The 18,368-nt window shown below is 42.9% G+C and overlaps 1 protein-coding gene across 1 annotated transcript; it reads left to right on the top strand.

The window, feature by feature from the left end:
* Positions 1-1,898: 1,898 nt before the first annotated feature.
* LOC116986381 (osteoclast stimulatory transmembrane protein) lies at positions 1,899-17,899 on the top strand. The gene is made up of 3 exons (XM_033041862.1): positions 1,899-1,995; positions 12,169-13,228; positions 16,290-17,899. The coding sequence occupies exons 1-3, from the start codon at positions 1,955-1,957 to the stop codon at positions 16,671-16,673; spliced, it is 1,485 nt and encodes a 494-aa protein (XP_032897753.1). The 5' UTR covers positions 1,899-1,954; the 3' UTR covers positions 16,674-17,899.
* The last annotated feature ends 469 nt before the right edge of the window (positions 17,900-18,368 follow it).

Below are 18,368 nucleotides of genomic sequence, written 5' to 3'. Positions count from 1 at the left end.
CTATGAACTCTCATGAAACTGCAAACTCCAAACTGCCTGGGTTGCACTAGGGACTTGGTGCTTTGTTTCGTTTTGCACTATATATATATTTTTAATTAATTGAACTTCTTTCTTTGCTTAGTTTAGTTTAGAGATGCAGTGCGGAAACTGGCCCTTCGACCCACGCCGGCCATCAATTCCCCTACACTAGCACTACTCTACAATTTATAATTGGCCTCGGTCTGACAATGGAGGAGGTCCAGGACAGAAAGGTCAGTATGAGAATGGGAAGGGGAGTTAAAGTGTTTGGCAATCGGGAGATCAGGTAGGCCCAGGTGGACTGAGCAAAGGTGTTCAGCAAAATGATCGCCCAGTTTACATTTGGGATAGAGTCTTTGCAGAAGGCAGGGTGGGAAGAAATGTAGTCTAGATAGATGTAGGAGTCACTAGGTTTCGCAACAACCTTTCCTTCAACTCCTCCCACTTCCTCCAAATCAAAGGCGTAGCTTTCAGCACTCGCATGGACCCCAGCTATGCCTGCCTCTTTGTAGGGTACGTCGAACAATCCCTGTTCCTGGTGTACAATGGCCCTATCCCAGAATTCTATCTCTGCTACAGTGACGCCTGTGTCAGTGCTCAAATTCACTTCAACAATCTCCGACACCTCTGTCCCATTTCTTGATCTCACTGTCTCCATCACAGGAGATAGACTGTATTATAAACCTACTCACTCCCACAACAATCTAGACTACACTTCTTCCCACCTTGCCTCCTGCAAAGACTCCATCCCCAACTCTCAAGTCCTCCGTCTACGCCGCATCTGCGCCCATGGTGAGATGTTCCATACCAGGACATTCAAGATGTCTTCATTCTTTGGCGAACGGGAATTCCCTTCTTCTATCGTAACTGAGGCCCTCACACGTGTCTCCTCGGTACCCCGCAGCTCTGCTCTTGCTCCCCCTCCCCCCCAGTTGCAACAGGGACAGAGTCCCCCTAGTCTTTACTTTTCACCCCATCAGCCATCGCATGCAACACAGAAACCTCCGACATTCCCGCCACCACCAACGGGATCCCACCACTAACTATATTTCCCATCTCCACCCCTTTCCGCTTTCACTTTCTGCAGAGACCGTTCCCTCCGCAACTCACTGGTAACAGGGATTTATGCCATTGTTCTACTAGCCAGCCTAGATCTAATGGGCTGAACTTTTGCAGAACTCGTAAAACTAATACATGAGGCCTTTTCACTGTACAGATATTTATTAAATGAAATTTGTGGGTTCCTCCTTTTGCCTTGACTCCTCCACCTGCATCTTTTCTCAAGGGTGGAAGTGTGTTGGTCGGTAGTTGAGACAGGGAGGATGAGGTGACATTTTGTGAATGAGGATAAGGTAGAGCAAATGGAGGTAGGGGTCTTAGGAAACGGGGATTGGGGTTATGTTACCAGGATCTCGATGATATCTTTGTTGAAGTGATTATATTTCCTTTGTGAACTGGATGGTGTATCCTATCTAGTTACGCCACCATTGGGAACATTGGATCTGAACCTGCAAATGCTGGAAATCTAAACGAAACACACAAAATGTTGGAAATGCTCAGCAGGTCAGGCAGCATCTGTACGAGGAGAAACAGTTAACGCTGCAAGTCAAAGATATCCATTAATTGGACGAGTGCAAACATTCCTGTACCAATTAGGAGCGATTCTTAAATACTTTTTAAATTATCCATATAAGGAAAAAAAGGATTTTATTTTCAAAAGAGGAAACAATACATTTTCGAAATGCTCACAGCATCATGCAAATCAGGAAGCTGTCAACTTGTTTATGTTGCTCTCGATTTGATGCCAAGCTGTGCAAGTCATTGTTGAGGCTGTGGAGAGGAGGGTAAACACAGTATATAATTTGGCTCTGTTTATTTTTTATTTATTTCGCAAGTTGGAGGTGCAAAAAAGCGTGCAACTAGAGTGACCTCAAAAATGATGGGGATGGACAACCAACTTGACGATAAAGTAATGAAGTAAGTAAATCATTTTGATGTTTTCATATCGGTACGGTTCCTTGCTCAACTCAAACAATGCGGTTGGAAATAATTTTGATTAACAGTGCCGTTTTTATTACTGAACAAAAATTCAACCTTTGGAGGATTTACCATTGGATTAGTTGGATTTTCAAATGTCTAGTATTGAGTGATAGAGATGATAATTTCACCACATTTGATCCCGAATTAGGGTGGACAGAATATTAGGAGGTTTACTTAACTGACATGTCCCTAAGGAAGACATAAGTCAACATTTCTCTTGTTTTCGTTTAATATTTATTGACTCCTGCAAAATTGACATAAGAAAGGTCAGTCTGAAGAAGGGTCTCGACCCGAAATGTCACCTACCCTTGTTCTCCAGAGATGCTGCCTGCCCTGATGAGTTATTCCAACACTTTGTGTCCTTTTGTGTACAAGAAGAGTCAGGTTCAGCTCCAATGTTCCCCGTAACTAGATAGGATACACCCTTCATCACACAGGAAATATAATCACTTCAACAAAGATATCATAGAGATCCCGGTAACATACCACCCATCCCCACTTCCTAAGCCCCCTAACTTCCATTTGCCCACCCTCAACCTCATCCACAAAATGTCACCTCATCCTCCCTCTCTCAGCTACCGACCAACATGCTTGAGAAAAGATGCAGGTAGAGGAATCTAGACAAAAGGAGGAACCCACAACATTGAATGCAACAATTACATTAAGTATTGTGCGATCATGAAAACTCCCATTTCCCCAACTGTTGTTAAAATAATGTTTGTAATCTTCTCCAGTATATCGAGGATCTGCCTCATACACTCATCAAAAATGTTGCATGGCTAGTCAATAACTAGCCCAACAGTGAACAGGGGAGAAATTCTTGGTCAAGTGCTTAACGTGCGACATGAACCGTGCATTGAATTCATGTCTGTCCACTTGATTTCACTTAAAGCTGAATATGTGAAGGTAAAATAGTAAGATTAAACGAGAACTTACCAGTTTGAAGTTTGATCTGTATTTTATGAGGAGTTACGATGAGGGATTACGTGAAGAACCCGCTCAGTGCGCAGGCGCGGCATACTTCCAAGCAGCGGTGTGGAATCACAGATAGACACAGTTATTTTGAAGTAAACATAGTAAAGATAAGGAGACATCCAATTTATTAGTTTGATCCATATAATGAGGGTGGGAGCGGAGGGCACGTAATCCCTCATCGTAACTCCTCATAAAATACAGATCAAACTTCAAACTGGTAAGTTCTCGCTTAATCTTACTATTTTACTTCGGAGTCACGTGAGTGACTACGTGAAGATTTCAAAGCTCTGTGATTTCAAACCGTGTAAGTTTCATTTCACTCACTGCCGAAGTTCTTGAGGGAGGAAGTGTTATCGTAATCAACCAATGAGTCTATTTGTAGAAAAACACAATGGTATTTTTTAAACAATAACAACAAAGAATTAAGTTGCTCCCCTGGGCTTAAATTAAATATTTGCAGTTCGTAAATCTTTACTGCAAATAAACCAGGTTTTGCCAACGGCTTATTATAAAATTTCTGAACGGTCTTTTCCCCCCCACCATCCTGCTGTAGCCAGGATGTGGTCTATAGGCATGTCCATTCTTTAGCCGTCGACATGGATGCTGCCCTGATGGAATAAAATTTGTACATGTTAGTGTTTATCCCAGCAGTTTCTAGCACCTGCTTGAGCCATCTCGCAATGGTTTGGCTCGTCACCCGAACATAAGGTTTTTGTGACTGACCCACAAGGCTTTTCATCTCCCTCGAATATTTTGGTTGTGTCTATGTAGGATAGTAGGTGGGTCATGGCACATAAGCGTGGTTCTGGTGGGTAAGGCACGACTGGATTAGGTGTTCCTGGTCTGCACTGTTTGATCAGTCGCTGGATAACGACAGATCTGGTCTGGAGCTGTGATCATGTTGTCCAGTCGCAATAGGTGTAGTGACTGGACCCTCTGAGCGGATACAAGTGCCATCAACATGAACGTCTTTAGTGTAGCTTGCTCGAGGCCGGGGGATCTGGTTGGTGGCCATTCCCTGAGATATGTCAGGACCACACTGATATCCCAAATATGGGTATACCTGGGCTTAGGGCTTGATATTGTAAATGCCCTTCATCAGTTTTACCACCAGTGGATGGGATCACATCGCCTGTTGTCCTGGCGCTGGTTTGAGATAAGCAGAAAGAGCACTCTGCGCTGTGTTGATGGCACTGTAGCTGATCCCTACATCGTGGTGTAGATAGGCCAGGAACTCCAGTATGTTGGTGGCTGTAGCTGTTGCGTATGTTGTCCCTGTTTCCTGGCAGTACTTCTCCCTTTTTTGATGCTGGTTAAGTACTGCCTCTTGGTGGATGTTCGAAGGGATGCCGACATGGTGGTGATGGTTTGTTTGGACAATCCCAGTTCCAGGTAAGGTCTGTTCAAACTTGCAACCCAGGCATTTAATTTTCTCATGGCATAGGTGTTTAGCTTACCTGGTAGGTAAGTAGCTGATAGCCAAATATGTCTTTCGACACACCATTGCCAAATCATGTTGACCAATTTGTCGCATGATAATGATTTTATGCCACCCATATGGTTAATATAAGCCATCACCGTAGTATTTATCAATTTGTAACCGAACATGCAAGTGCTGCATATTAGATACATATGCTTTTAAACCATAAAAGGCACCCAACATCTCTAGATAGTTAATGCCCAGTGTAAGTAGTAATGATGACTCTAGGTTAGTCCATCTACCACCTGTGCTGGATATGGAGTTAGTCGCTCCCCAGCCTTGAGCACTGGCATCTGTTTGAGTAACTAAAGTAGGGTTAGTGATAAAGATAGGGCTGAAACTATGCCAAACGTTTTCTCCCACCACTGTAGCTCTAATATTGCTTCAGTGGGTAAGTTCATGACACGATCATAGTGACCTGTATGTCGTTTTATTGCCTGTACCTTTGCTCTCTGTAAATTTTTTGATAGTGCAAAGGTCCGAATTGTGTAGCCGGAAATGCTGCTACCATTTCCCCAATTACTCTTGCTACTTGTCGAATAGTTGGTCGCTCGTTGACCATTAAATTGTTGCATGATTGTGCTAATTCAACCATTTTTGCCTTTGGCAAGGTAACAGTCATATGGACTGAGTTAATTGTGAAGCCCATGTAGTCCATGATAGTGGATGGCTTCAACTTAGATTTATCTGGATGTAGGACGAACCCCAGAGTTTCGAGGAGCTGTTTTGTAGCTGATACTGCTGCCACAGCCAATTCCATCGTTTTCCCTACTATCAGAATATCATCCAGATATGCCATGACAATATGTTTTTGTTTTCTTAGTATTGCCATGGCTGGGTTCAATATTTTGGTGAATAATCTTGGGGCTGAAGTTAGCACATAGGGCAATGCTTTGTACCATCCAGATAAATTTTAGGTATCTGCGATGATCCTTGTATATGGGTACTAGATAGTAAGCATCTTTAAGATAAATGCTTGCCATGAAGTGTCCTTTGGAATTCAGTTGTTTGGCAGTAACATATGTCTCCATTTTGAAATGTATATACTTAACAAATTTGTTTAGTGATGTTAAGTCAATGATGATGCGACAGCCACCATCTTTTTTGGTTTTAGTGAATATATTCGATACAAATTCCAAAGGTTCATGTTTGGTCTTTTCGATGACCCCCTTTGTGATAAGTCTCACCAGTTCAGCTTGTCCCTCACGTTTCTCTTTGACGGAGGGAGAAATACCCTTTGGGGCCAATGTTGAACTGGCGGCGTTTTTTCTGACATGAATTGTATTTTATATCCACTAATGCTGTTGAGTATATACTTGTCACTCGTGACCATACCCCATGCTTCTTTAAACAAGTGTAATCTCCCCCCTGTTAATAAAGCACCCTTATTCTCTATATGCTGGTAGGGACCAGACCCACCTACCTCCATGGTTATTGGCGATTCTGTTTCTTCATTTTCCTGAAGATTTTGTTCTGACGTGCTGGCGATGTTGGGGGGAGGCGCATTTTCCAGAGGGTCCGCTGCGGGCCCTGATCTAAAAAGATATTTGGGGATAATGTGCGGACCCCAAGCGTTCACCAGTCCCATATTGCGGACGTCGACTGGTGGATGCCGTGGGGTGCTGCCGTTTGGGTATCGGAGGTCTTGGTTTGCTCGTCCCGGGGCCTGCCCTCATTAGGCCGAAGGTTTTTGATGCTTCCTCCATCTCCTTCAGTTTTTTATTGAGATCTTTCCCAAATAGCAGCGCGTCCGTCTCCGCAGCTGGGGCTTTACACAAGCCAGCAACTTTGGGATTGAGGGCAGGTCTTCTGTTTCCCTCCGGAGATTGTTGATCTCAAATTGTGTGGTACACATTAATGCCAGCACATCCTGCTGGCAGGTATCCATCTCCGTGGTCTCCACGGAACGAGCAAAGGCTGTGATGGCCGACGTCAGGAGCCTTAGGATCCGCTGTAGCTTGAGTTCTTGGGTCCGGATGTGTGACCCCACATGCCCCCAGATTTGGCTGTTGACACTTTTTACTTTGAGGGCCTCACAGTTTTCTGGTGCTGTGTGTTGTTTCAGCACCTCAGCGAGCACCTTTTCCAGTAATGGTTTATTGGATAGATGGTTGATGCTGGCCGCCATTCTTGGTTCCAGCGGTGGTCCAGCCCGTGGGGTTGCTACAAAGCGGTCCATCACACCCAACAGCTCTTCCTGTTCCTGCATCCCTGGCATACTCCCGAATTCGTCCGCCTGCCCCTGTTCCAGACCAGCCCAGCCCTGGTCACCAATGCTAGCCTCCAGTAATGAGGGAGCAGAGGGCAGTGCATGAAACACTGTGGAGGGGGTGCCTGACCTCCCTCCGCGAGAGCGCTCTTTCTGCGCATCTCGCTGGAGCTGCTCCAATAGCTGTTGGATGCAGCTCAGGCGGCTGTCTCTCCTCCATTTAGGTGGAGACATGTCCCCGTCCGACGAATCGGACGCCACCGGCCGGATGCCTGTTCGGATGGCTAGACATCCAGCCCGCAGTTCAGGCACTAGCGGGACTGGTCTCGGCGCGGTGAAGGGGATAGCGGAGCGCCCGGTAATTGTTCCTACCGCCTTCTTCTGGAGCTTTTGTGCCTTGTAGTAGCGAGAGCGCCCCTCAAGCAGCGTGTCTCGCAGGCACCTGCTCCGTGAGCCGCTCCAGCGGCTCAGGCGGCTCTCTCTCCCTCCGTGCGGGTGGAGAGACGTCCCGTCCGAAATCGGGAACACCTGCCGGATGCCTCTTCGGGTGGCTATGCATCCTGCCTGCTGCTCAGGTGCTAGCGGGCTGGGCTCGGCACGGTGTCGGGGAATAGAGGAACACCGGGTAACGCTCCTACCGCCTGTTACTGCCCCCCTCCCCGACGGGAAAACGTTCCTCCTTGAACGGGGGACAGTTTTGTTCCAGAGCCTTTTTCTCTGCCTGTAAAAAACACAAGCAGAAAAAGGCTCACCTGTAAAAGAAACCCGACCTCAGGGTACTCACCTGACGGTCCGTTTCGTTCTGTAGCGGGAGCACCTAAATCCCGTTGCAGCCGCTGTTGCACTGCTGGCGTAATGCCGCGCCTGCGCACTGAGCGGGTTCTTCACGTAGTCACTCACGTGACTCCGAAGTAAAATCACCCAGTAGCCACCTCTCCTGTAGAGGGTTAGTGTCTCTTGGATAGATTTACTTTCCTGCTGTGTGGGTGGGAGGATAGGATAGGTGTGCACTATAATACCATTCATTGTTGAATACCCTGCTTATGACTGGAGCTGATGCCCATAAAGTTATAAGGGGCTACGTGTTTAAGGAATCCAGAGGAGATGGATTTAAAGTAATTATCTAAGTAGCAAGGGTTTACAGGATCGAGGTCCTCAAGGTGCTGTGGACCTGAATCAACACACTGCAGATACCTCAGTGCTTCATTGCTCTGTGAGTGTAATTCAATTCTGCTCAAAGTGCAGAGTACAACAAAGTTTTATTTTGTATAATTATTTATATTTCATCCAAAGAAGGATCCTGACCTGAAACGTCACCTATCCATTTTCTCCAGAGACGTTAGTTGACCCACTGAGTTACTCCAGCATTTGTTGTCTATCTCTTATTTTGTTTTTTCTGCTTTCCAATGGGATTCTGAGGTGATATTGTGCTTTTGGCCAGCTAGCTTGAATTAGGATGCCGTGTTATAGTTTTCTATGAAGTTGATGAGACCACACCTGGAATATTGTGTGCAGTTCTATCCCCATACTATGGAAAGGATGTGGTTAAGTTAGTGATGGGGGAGAAAAGTTTCACAAGTATGATGCCAGGATTGAAGGACGAGTTATAAGGGGAGATTGGATTGGCTGGAGCTGGGGCAAAGGTAGATGAGGGTTGACCATTTAGTTTTATGTTTAGGTTTATTATTGTCAAATGTACCAAGGTGCAGTGAAACGCTTTGTTTTGCATGCTATTAGATCAGATCAGACAATACTATACATAAATACCATCACGTCAAACCTAAGTACAATAGGTAGAGCAAAGGGGAAAATAACGAATGTGGAATATAGTTCTCAGCATTGTAGTGCAACAGTTTCATCAACAAAGTCCAATGCCTGCAATGGATTTAGAGGTGAATCGGACAGATATTTAGCTTATGGAAGGACCGTTCAGAAGCCTGATAACAGAGGGGAAGAAGCTATTCCTGAGTCTGGTGGTGCGTGCTTTCAAGTTTCTGTACCTTCTGCCGGACAGGAGCAGGGAGATAAGGAATAACCGGGGTGTGACGTCTTTGATTATACCAGCTGTTTTTCCGAGGCAATGTGAAGTGTAGATGGAGTCAATGGTAGGAAGTTTGGTCTGTGTGACGGACTGGGCTACATCTACAATTCTCTGCAATTTCAGCAGCAGAGCTGTTGCCAAACCAAGCTGGGACACAACCCAACAGTATGTTTACGAAAGAATTGCAGATGCTGGAAAAATCGAAGGTAGACAAAAATGCTGGAGAAACTCAGCGGGTGAGGCAGTATCCATGGAATAGGTGACGTTTCGGGTCGATACCCTTCTTCTGAACTCTACAGCAGTGCCACTGTGCCGCCCATTCAAGATGAGAGGGAACATCTAAAGGGGACCTGATGGGCATCATTTTTCACTCAGAGGTTTGTGGGTATGTGGAACATGTTGCCAGAGGAAGTAGGTGAATGTGGATACAATTACAAATTTGAAAGACATTTAGCCAGATACATGGATAGGAAAGCTGAAGTGGGACACGGGCCAAATTCAGTCGAATGGAATTACCTCGATCGGGCAGCTTGGTTGGCATGGAAAGATCATATTTCTATGGTGTGTAACTGTATGACTCTAATTATTTGATCATTCTTTTTCTAGTGTGAAGTCAGCACATTGAATCAAATGAATCAAATCAAACGGATAGCTTTTGTTCCATTATGCTTAAATGTGGGTGCAGGCCTCACAACCTGTTTGCATTGAAAGCCTCTTGATGGAGATTGGGAAATGTTTCCATTTCCCAAACGTTTTAAAATAAACTCATGCGAGTTAGTTCCCATTTTGTTACATTCAGTATTATTCAGCAACTTTTAAGCGTTGGTTGGATAAGCCCTATTGGCAAGCTAAGTAATAATTAACATTTTGGTGCTTCGGTGTTGGTGATGCTTACATTTGGGGAAGACTTCGTTAATGTTAAGATAGACACAAAATGCTGGAGTAACTCAGTGGGGCAGGCAGCATCTCTGGAGTGACATTTCAGGTCAAGACCTTTCTTCAGACTGACAGTCGGGGGAAAGGGAAGCAAGATATGGATGGTGATGTAGAAAAATATAGAACAAATAAATGCAACAAATATGCAAAAAAAGTAACAATGATAAAGGAAACAGGCCATTGTTAGCTGTTTACTAGGTGAGAACAAGAAGCCGGAGCGACTTGGGTAAGGGAGGGATGGAGAGAGAGGGAATATGGAGATTACTAGAAGTTAGAGAAATTAATATTCATACCATTGGGTTGTAAGCTGCCCAAGCGAAATATGAGATGCTGTTCATTGGAGATATTGGAGATCATAGTACTACACAATGCAAAATTACATATTAACATCAGAAATAAAAGCATGTACAATTGGGGTATTAAAGTGGTTAAGCTACTGGACTTATATGCAAGGTGGCATATTAGCACTGGGGTGGCGTGGTGGCGCAGCAGTAGAATGGCTGCTTTACAGCGCCAGAGACCCGGGTTCTATCCTGGCTACGATTGCGGTCTGTATGGAGTTTGTAAGTTCTTCCCGTGACCGTGTGGGTTTTCTCTAGGTGCTCCCATATGCCAAAGATGTACAGGTTTGTAGGTTAATTGGCTTCGGGAAAATTTGTAAATTGTCCGTAGTGTGCAGGATAGTGCTAGTGTACGGGTGATCGCTGGTCGGCGAGGGCTCTGTGGGCCAAAGGGCCTGTTCCCACATTGTATCTCAAAACTAAACTAAAACTAAAGTTAAACCAGTATCTAAAGCTGAGCTATTAATTATGAAGGCACGAGTCCCTTGCTTCACAATAGAAGCTGGAGAATTTAAATTCAAACAGTCAAATTCATCTCTAACCGTCTTCTCTTTATTTCTACAATCTCCTGGGACTGATGTTCAGTTGATCGGCTTTAAACTTTTTTTCTTTTCATTCTGTTGCAACTTACACAAAGTTAAAAACTGTGAAGGAAATGTCTTTAAATTTAAAAAGAATGTATTATTTATAAAATAATTAATTTGTTTCTATTTCTCAAATGTCTCACGCTGAAAAATATCCTGAAACATTGATTGTAGCTTAGTTTGTAATACTCTCATTATACTCTACTTAGAAAATGCCAGCTTTAATTCCACATTTTTGATAATTGAACAGAAAAATCTACACGGCCTGACTCATGCAATACGGAGGGAGTACTGTGCTGCCATGGGTGCTGTAATTTGGATCAGTTATTAAAGTGGAGCACAGTTTGCTCCTTTGGGTAGATGTTGAAGATTGTAGGGCATTATATTGAAGAGGTTTAGATTTAGATTTATTATTGTCACGTGCACCGAGGCACAATGAAAAGCTTTGTAGGGTATTATATTGAAGAGGTTAGGGTTAGATTAAAAGCCCTGTCCCACTGTACGAGTTCATTCAAGAGTTCTCCCGAGTTTGCCCTGTTTCGAACTCGGAGATGTATGGTAATGGCCGCTCGTAGGTACTCGGGGCTCTCGTGGAGATTTTTCAACATGTTGAACATGTTGAAAAATCTTCACAAGTCTTCCTGAGCTTACCGCGTTTCCCGAGTACCTGCCGTTAGCGTTACGAGCTGCTAAGAGACATCCCCGAGCTCCGACGTACCCGCTACATTCATTCTATGTGCTTACAACGAGTTTGATTTTTTTTTAAACTGGGGAGAGCTCTTGAATGAACTCGTACAGTGGGACAGGGCTTTTAGGTTTATTATTGTCACATGTACCAAGGTACAATTAAAAGCTTTAGTTTGCATGTTATCCAAACAGATCAAATATACTATACAATACAAAAATACAATCAAGTCAAACTCAAGTACAATAGATAGAGGAAAAGGGAAGACACAGAGTGCAGAATATAGTTCTCAGCATTGTAGCACATTGTAGCTCATTAATTCCATACTTCTGATGTCCCGGATAATATTTACCCCCCCCCCCCCCCCCCCCCCCCCCCCCCCCCCCCCCCCCCCCCCCTCATCAACACTGCTGTTTGGGGGAATTCTTGGTCCACCAATTGACTGCTGTGTTTCTGACATTACTAAATTGATTGCAGTTCATTGGATGGGAAATATTTTGGGATATTCTGAAAAATGGCATACATAAATACAAACCTTCCTTTGCACCCAGTTTTAGAATGCTTGGGGAAATGTAGCATAGATTTGAACTAAAGCTCCAAATGACAAAGAACAACTTAATGAATATCAAAAATTAGTGGGATTGTCTGAAGGACAGATGCATCATCACAAAAATGTAAACTTAATTAAAGGAAATCCTCAAGATGTCAGAGGTCATCGGCAAGATGAAAGGAGTGTGTGGACAATTCCAAACAATGATTACGCAGCATCTGCTGCCGTTATAAACCTTTATTTGCTGCACTTTCCTATATCCTCTCATATTTTTGGTGTCTTAAGTGTTGCTTTTTGTTATCCCCTCAGATACAACAATTTGAAGACTTATATTTTTTGCTGGCAAAAGTGTGCTGAGAAAATTAAACGAGTCCTACAATTCCTATGGCATGCTTACTCCACTCCTACTCCAAATAACTGGAAGGAACTGCTTGTCCTTTTCCTGTCTTGCTTGAGCATATGCGCCATCATCAGTGGCCTCCTTCACAACTGGATGTTTTCATCTCTGAAGTACGGGATGCACATAAGCTGGATCATAACCAAAATGTTTGCAATCATTATGTTCCTGCTTCTCTTCATAGTTCACCCCGTGCGCTGTGTATTTACTATTGTAATCCCCACGTTAGGCACAAAACAAGGACGCGATCTCCTCCTTTCCACTTGCTTCATGCTTGTGGCCGTCAACAATATCCCCAATATGATGGGTAACATCAAGATGGTTCTCAAGCTCCTTCAATGCATTGCAATGACCTCGATCGATAGCCTTGTGAACTCAACAAAACAAGTAGAGGACATGAAAGATGCACTGGTTAGGCAACTAATATATGTGCAAAAATATGTGGAGAACAAGTTATTTCAATCGGAACTGAAATGGGAATTTAATTCAGATTTCAATCAGTCGTCATTGAAGAACCAGCTGCATACAATCGGCAACGAAATCCAGAGTAAGATTTCAATATTTCAGACTATACTCAGTGAGATCACACTGCACACCAACAGAGCACTTGCTGCCTTTGTTTTCTTTTATCTGGCCATCAGCTCAATTCGGTATCTCAAGGGCTACCTGACAAATCTGGAGTTTGACAATGTGTACATTACTGGCAAGTTAACACAGCTGCTGCCGGCAAAGAAGGGGAAGCCCATGCTGAAACGAAACGCGAGCAAAACGTTAATCAAATCCACAGGGTTAAAAATGTCATCAGATGAAGTGGCCAGATGTGTCAAGCACATGGTACTGAGCACGGCGTATTTAGCCCTGTCCATAGTGATCATAACGGCAGATTTTGTCATCTTTAATTTCACCTCAAGGGTGCTGCAATTGACAGTTGACATTCCATCCATACCTGTCGAAATGGGATTCATATACAAAGTAAATATGCTTTTACTATATTTCTTCCATTGCCCTTCTTTTCAGACGTTGGCTGTTATTCATGTTAATAATAACAGTGACGCAGCTGGTAGAGCTGCTGCTTCACAGAGCCAGACTCCCGTGTTTGATCCTGATCGCGGGTGCAGCCTGCGTGGAGTTTGCATGTTCTCCTTGAGACCGCATGTGTTTCCTCAGGGTGTTCCGGTTTCCACCCACATCCAAAAGACATGTTGGGTTGTCAACTAAATTGCCGCTGGTATGTAAGGAGTGGATGAGAAAGTGGGGTAACATAGAACTAGCGTGAATGGGTAATCAATGGTTGGCATGGATATGGTGGGTCAAAGGGCCTGCTTCCATCCTATATCTCTAAACTAAACTAAACTAAAGAAACAGAGGAATAAATGGGTAGGCGCAAAGAATCTCTTGCACAGAGTAGGGGCATCAAAAACCAGAGGACATAGGTTTAGGTGAGGGGGGGGGAGAGATTTAATAGGAACCTGAGGGGTTACAAATGGTGGTGGGTGTATGGAATGAGCTGTTGGAGGAAGTAGTTGAGGCAGGTACTATCTCAACGGTTAAGAAACATTTAGACAGGAACATGGATAGGACAGGTTTAGAGGGATATGGGACAAATACAGGCAGGTGGGACTAGTGTCGTTGGGACATGTTGGCCAGTGTGGGCAAGTTGGGCTGAAGGGCCTGTTTCCACACTGTAAGATTCTATGACTCTATAACACAATATCATTGAGGATCATTTATAGAGGGTCAGACCTGAAAAGCAGATACAGATGAACCCCACAATACAGTATAGGAGGGGTTTCATTCCCAGAAAACAGTCTATTGCAATTTTCCATAATAGGAAGCCACTTCATCTAAGCATGCATCAAGAAATGCAACTTGAAAAATATATAATTTTCTGGTGATTTATTTATAAGCAAATCTGAGGAACACTGATTTTTTTCATATGAATTCTATACTTGCAAATTTATTATGTATCTCAAGCCTTGGCTTGTGATTTGTGAATTCTGTAAGGGCAAATTTCCTCAACCCAAACGCCCATAAGGTAGAAGTTGCCTGTAAGTCAGTGTAAAGTGAATACATCTTGTCTGCATCTTCATGTAAAGGTTGTAGAATCATTTTGGAGCAGTTCAAGCTGCCGCGGAAGTTAGCTGTTAACCGAATAGAAATTCCCACTTTGGAGTCAGAAGTTTCTCTTCCCATGAGAGCAAAGAACATGAAGAATATTGAGGAAGAAACATAAGTAATGCCGAATAAGAAACTGCAGACGCTGGTTTATACTGTTGATAGACACAAAATGCTGGAGTAACTCAGCGGGCCAGGCAACATCTCTGGAGAAAAAGAATGAGTTTGAGTTTGAGTTTGAATTTGAGTTTAGTTTATTGTCACGGGTACAATGAAAAGCTTTTGTTGTGCGCTAACCAGTCAGCAGAAAGGCAATACGTGATTACAATCGAGCCATCCACAGTGTACAGATACATGATTAAGGGAATTATGTGAATAATGTTTAGTACCATCTACCTCATTGGAGACTATGTTTGATCAGAATTTTCTGGATTTTATAAGATAAAGATAAAATTCCAATCAAACATAGTCTCCAATGAGGGTAGATGGTAGCTCAAGACTGCTCTCTAGTAGCACCCGAAACGTCGCCTATTCTTTTTCTCCAGAGATGCTGCCTGACCTGCTGAGTTACTCCAGCATTTTGTGCTATTTTGGGAAGATTAATAACATTCTGCCCATTTTCTGTGGATGTATATATAGGGTCAAGACAACACTCTGACCTAACCTGGGAAATCACCTCTCCAGGATTATTAGATCATTGAGACTGCACTATCGGCTTCAGTTTAACTTATTTATCTACAGACAAGAAATTTGGAACCTGTGGTATAATTCAAGGACAGAAGCAGAAACGGGACCTGAAATTACCTAGAACTTTCAGTTCTTCATTCCTGCCAATACCCTGGAACTCCCAATCTCACGTTGGGAAATTGGTAGAATGCATATGTGATTTCACCCTCTAATCCTTCCACTTTCAGTAATCATACATCGTGTCTAAAGATGTGTGATATACAGCTACTCTCATTCTACATTACTCTATTCATGAAAACAACCCTCTAATTCAAAATGGTTCCATTGTTAAGAACAATCCTTTTCTCCCTCTCTCCTGTCGTTTTGGCACAGCGATTGAAAGACTTTTGTCACTTACTCCACCCATCTGGCAAGAAAACTTGTATCCACCTATCACTTGGAAACACAAGGAACTGCAGTCTGAACTCTGCTGGAATCTTGGCAAAACACAAAGTGATGGAGTAACTCAATGGGTCAGGCAGCATTTGTGGAGGAAATGGATAGAGGATGTTTCGGCTCGGAACCCTTTCTCAGACTAATTATAGCAAAGGGGGTAGAATTACTTGTCAGGCTTTGTCCCACCACCCGCCTCTCTTTTCCCACTTTCTTCCCCACCCCTCCTACTACAGTCTGAAGGAGGATCCGAACTGAAATGTCACCTATCCATTCCCTCCACAGATGCAGCCTGACCCGTTGAGTTACTCCAACACTTTTGATTTTGCTCAATATTTTAGTATCTACAGGCACTTGTATCTCCTGAAATTATATACAGGTTCTAGCATACAACCAAAATAAAGTGGGATAATTGAACAAAACAAGGGCAAGATTGATTACAATGTTTCAATTGTTATTTGGGATAAAAATGAACGTGAAATTTTAATTTAGAGATACAGCATGGAAACAGGTCCTTTGTCCCACCGAGTCCACGCTGACTAATGATCACCAGTACACTAGCCCATATACTAAGGACAATTTGCAGAAACCAATTAACCTACAAACCTGCATGTCTTTGTAATGTGGGAGGAAACTGGAGCACCTGTAGAAAACCCACGACATCACAGGGAGAACATACAAATTCCATGTTTTGTACAGCCCCTGTGCCACGCTATAGTTTTTATTTACAGATTACAATTTTCTGTGTAGTATATGTCTTTATTTATGTAAGAATTAAACGTGAATTGGTCTTTTCCAGGTAGATGTGGAGACCATAATAGAACGAATTGTGAACAAAAGGTTCCTCCAAATTCAACTGCGAAAGGAAGCCAATTTTCCTTGGAATGTCACCCTTGTATCAGATAGATGCATATTTCATCCATCTCACCCAAATGTCCAGATCATTTATGTCATCTGTCTGCTTTATTCTATTGCCTATATTACAGTGTTTTTGGAAACCTATGCATTGCGTGCACGAAGAAAGATTTCTGCAAGCTTCTTTGAGCAACGGGAAGATGAAAGGATCAAATATCTCCATCAAAAGTTGGTAAAAGATTCAGAACATCAATTCAGTGACAACATAGTTGTTTTCACTGTGTCAGAACAATGTCACGTAAGCTTTAAAGGACAAAGTAAAATGTGATTGTATCCTATTGGCCTGTCATTTTTAGTTACATAAGAAATAATTGAATTGCACCTCAGATCCCAAAGCACTGTACATGCAACATTTCTGTACTAACACAGGAAAAGCAGTATCCACTGACTTTGCACTCAATGTGCTTTCAAAAACAATAATGCTATCATGTTCAGCTAGTCTTTTTAAGTGATTTTAATTGAGCGAAAATAGAGACGAAATTGCAGGAACCCTGGCTGACACATATGAATCATCATTAGACATAGGCTAGTTTTATTTTAGTTTTAGAGATACAGCATGGAAACAGGCCCACCAAGACCATTGCTCAACTGTTCACACTAGTTCTCTGTCATTCCACTTTTGCATCCACTCCCTGCACACCAGGGGCAATTTGCAGAGGCCACTTAACCGACCAAACCACACACTATATATGTGTGAGAGGCAAGATAGAGATAATAGACCTCAAAGTTCCCTCATGTATCAGAAGCTCTATCATCTTTGACCACAACTGTTTGCGGGACAGCCACTGCAGTGACTCCTCCAGACCACTGGGAGTCTCGTGGCTGCAAAAGGCAAATTCAGTTAAATGGACAGATTAGCGTGAAGGTTTTGCAAACTCCAAGGTATCCTGAACCCAATCTGCAGTATTGTCATCTTCACATCAAAATAGACATTAGACCAAAATGGTCAAGTTCCCAGATTAAAAAGCAGCATCAGTTTAAATACAATGATAGCTTTGTAGAATTTGTATTCAATTTTAACAAAAGAAATCTGAAAATAAAAAGCGAAGAGGAGAAAAGGCGACCATAAAATTGTGGGATTGATGTTAAAGTCTAGTTGGTCAGAAAAAGTATATGCTTCAGAGAAGGAAAATATTGTTCTTTGGTCCGTAGTTGCTGCTTGAACAAGTGTGATAATGCGATAAACGGCTATATTATTTTGTAAGAGCCATTTAAAACTAAATGCAGTTCTGTAATCTGCTATAATCTACTGAGTTTGTATTTGCTTTGTTTAATTTTGCTTTACAATAAACCTGATATAATGTTTTAATCTGGAATATAGCACCTGTCAATTAAAAGTCTTGGATCAATTAAGTAACACATCATTCCAAGTGCATAATATCATCAGCAAAATGATTAATCTCTCACTCTGTAGTGTGCCAGTCTAAATTAATTTTTGAAGATCATATTTACTTCATAAAGCACATAGTTTGACCTGTGAAAAGATAGCCACTGAACCAGGTGAAAAATGAAATAAACTACAGTTTAATGTGGATAAATGTGAGGTTATCCACTTTGGTGGCAAAAACAGGAAGGCAGATTATTATCTGAATGGTGTCAAATTGGGAAAAGGGGAAGTACAACGAAATCTGGGGGTCCTTGTGCATCAGTCACTGAAAGTAAGCCTGCAGGTACAGCAGGCAGTGAATAAAGCGAATGGCATGTTGGCCTTCATATCAAGGAGTTGAGAATAGAAGCAAAGAGGTCCTTCTGCAGTTGTTCAGGGCCCTACTGAGACCACACCTGGAGTATTATGTGCAGTTTTGGTCTCCAAATTTGAGGAAGGGCATTCTTGCTATTGAGGGAGTGCAGCATAGGTTCACCAGGTTAATTCCTGGGATGGCGGGACCGTCATATGTTGATAGAATGGAGCGGCTGGGTTTGTATACTCTGGAATTTAGAAGGATGAGAGGGAATCTTGTTG

This window comes from Amblyraja radiata, chromosome 23 (genome assembly GCF_010909765.2).
Source record: "Amblyraja radiata isolate CabotCenter1 chromosome 23, sAmbRad1.1.pri, whole genome shotgun sequence".
Classification (NCBI taxonomy): Eukaryota; Metazoa; Chordata; class Chondrichthyes; order Rajiformes; family Rajidae; genus Amblyraja; species Amblyraja radiata.
Note: the sequence above shows the minus strand (reverse complement) of the source record. Positions and strands in the feature narration are given on the sequence as shown.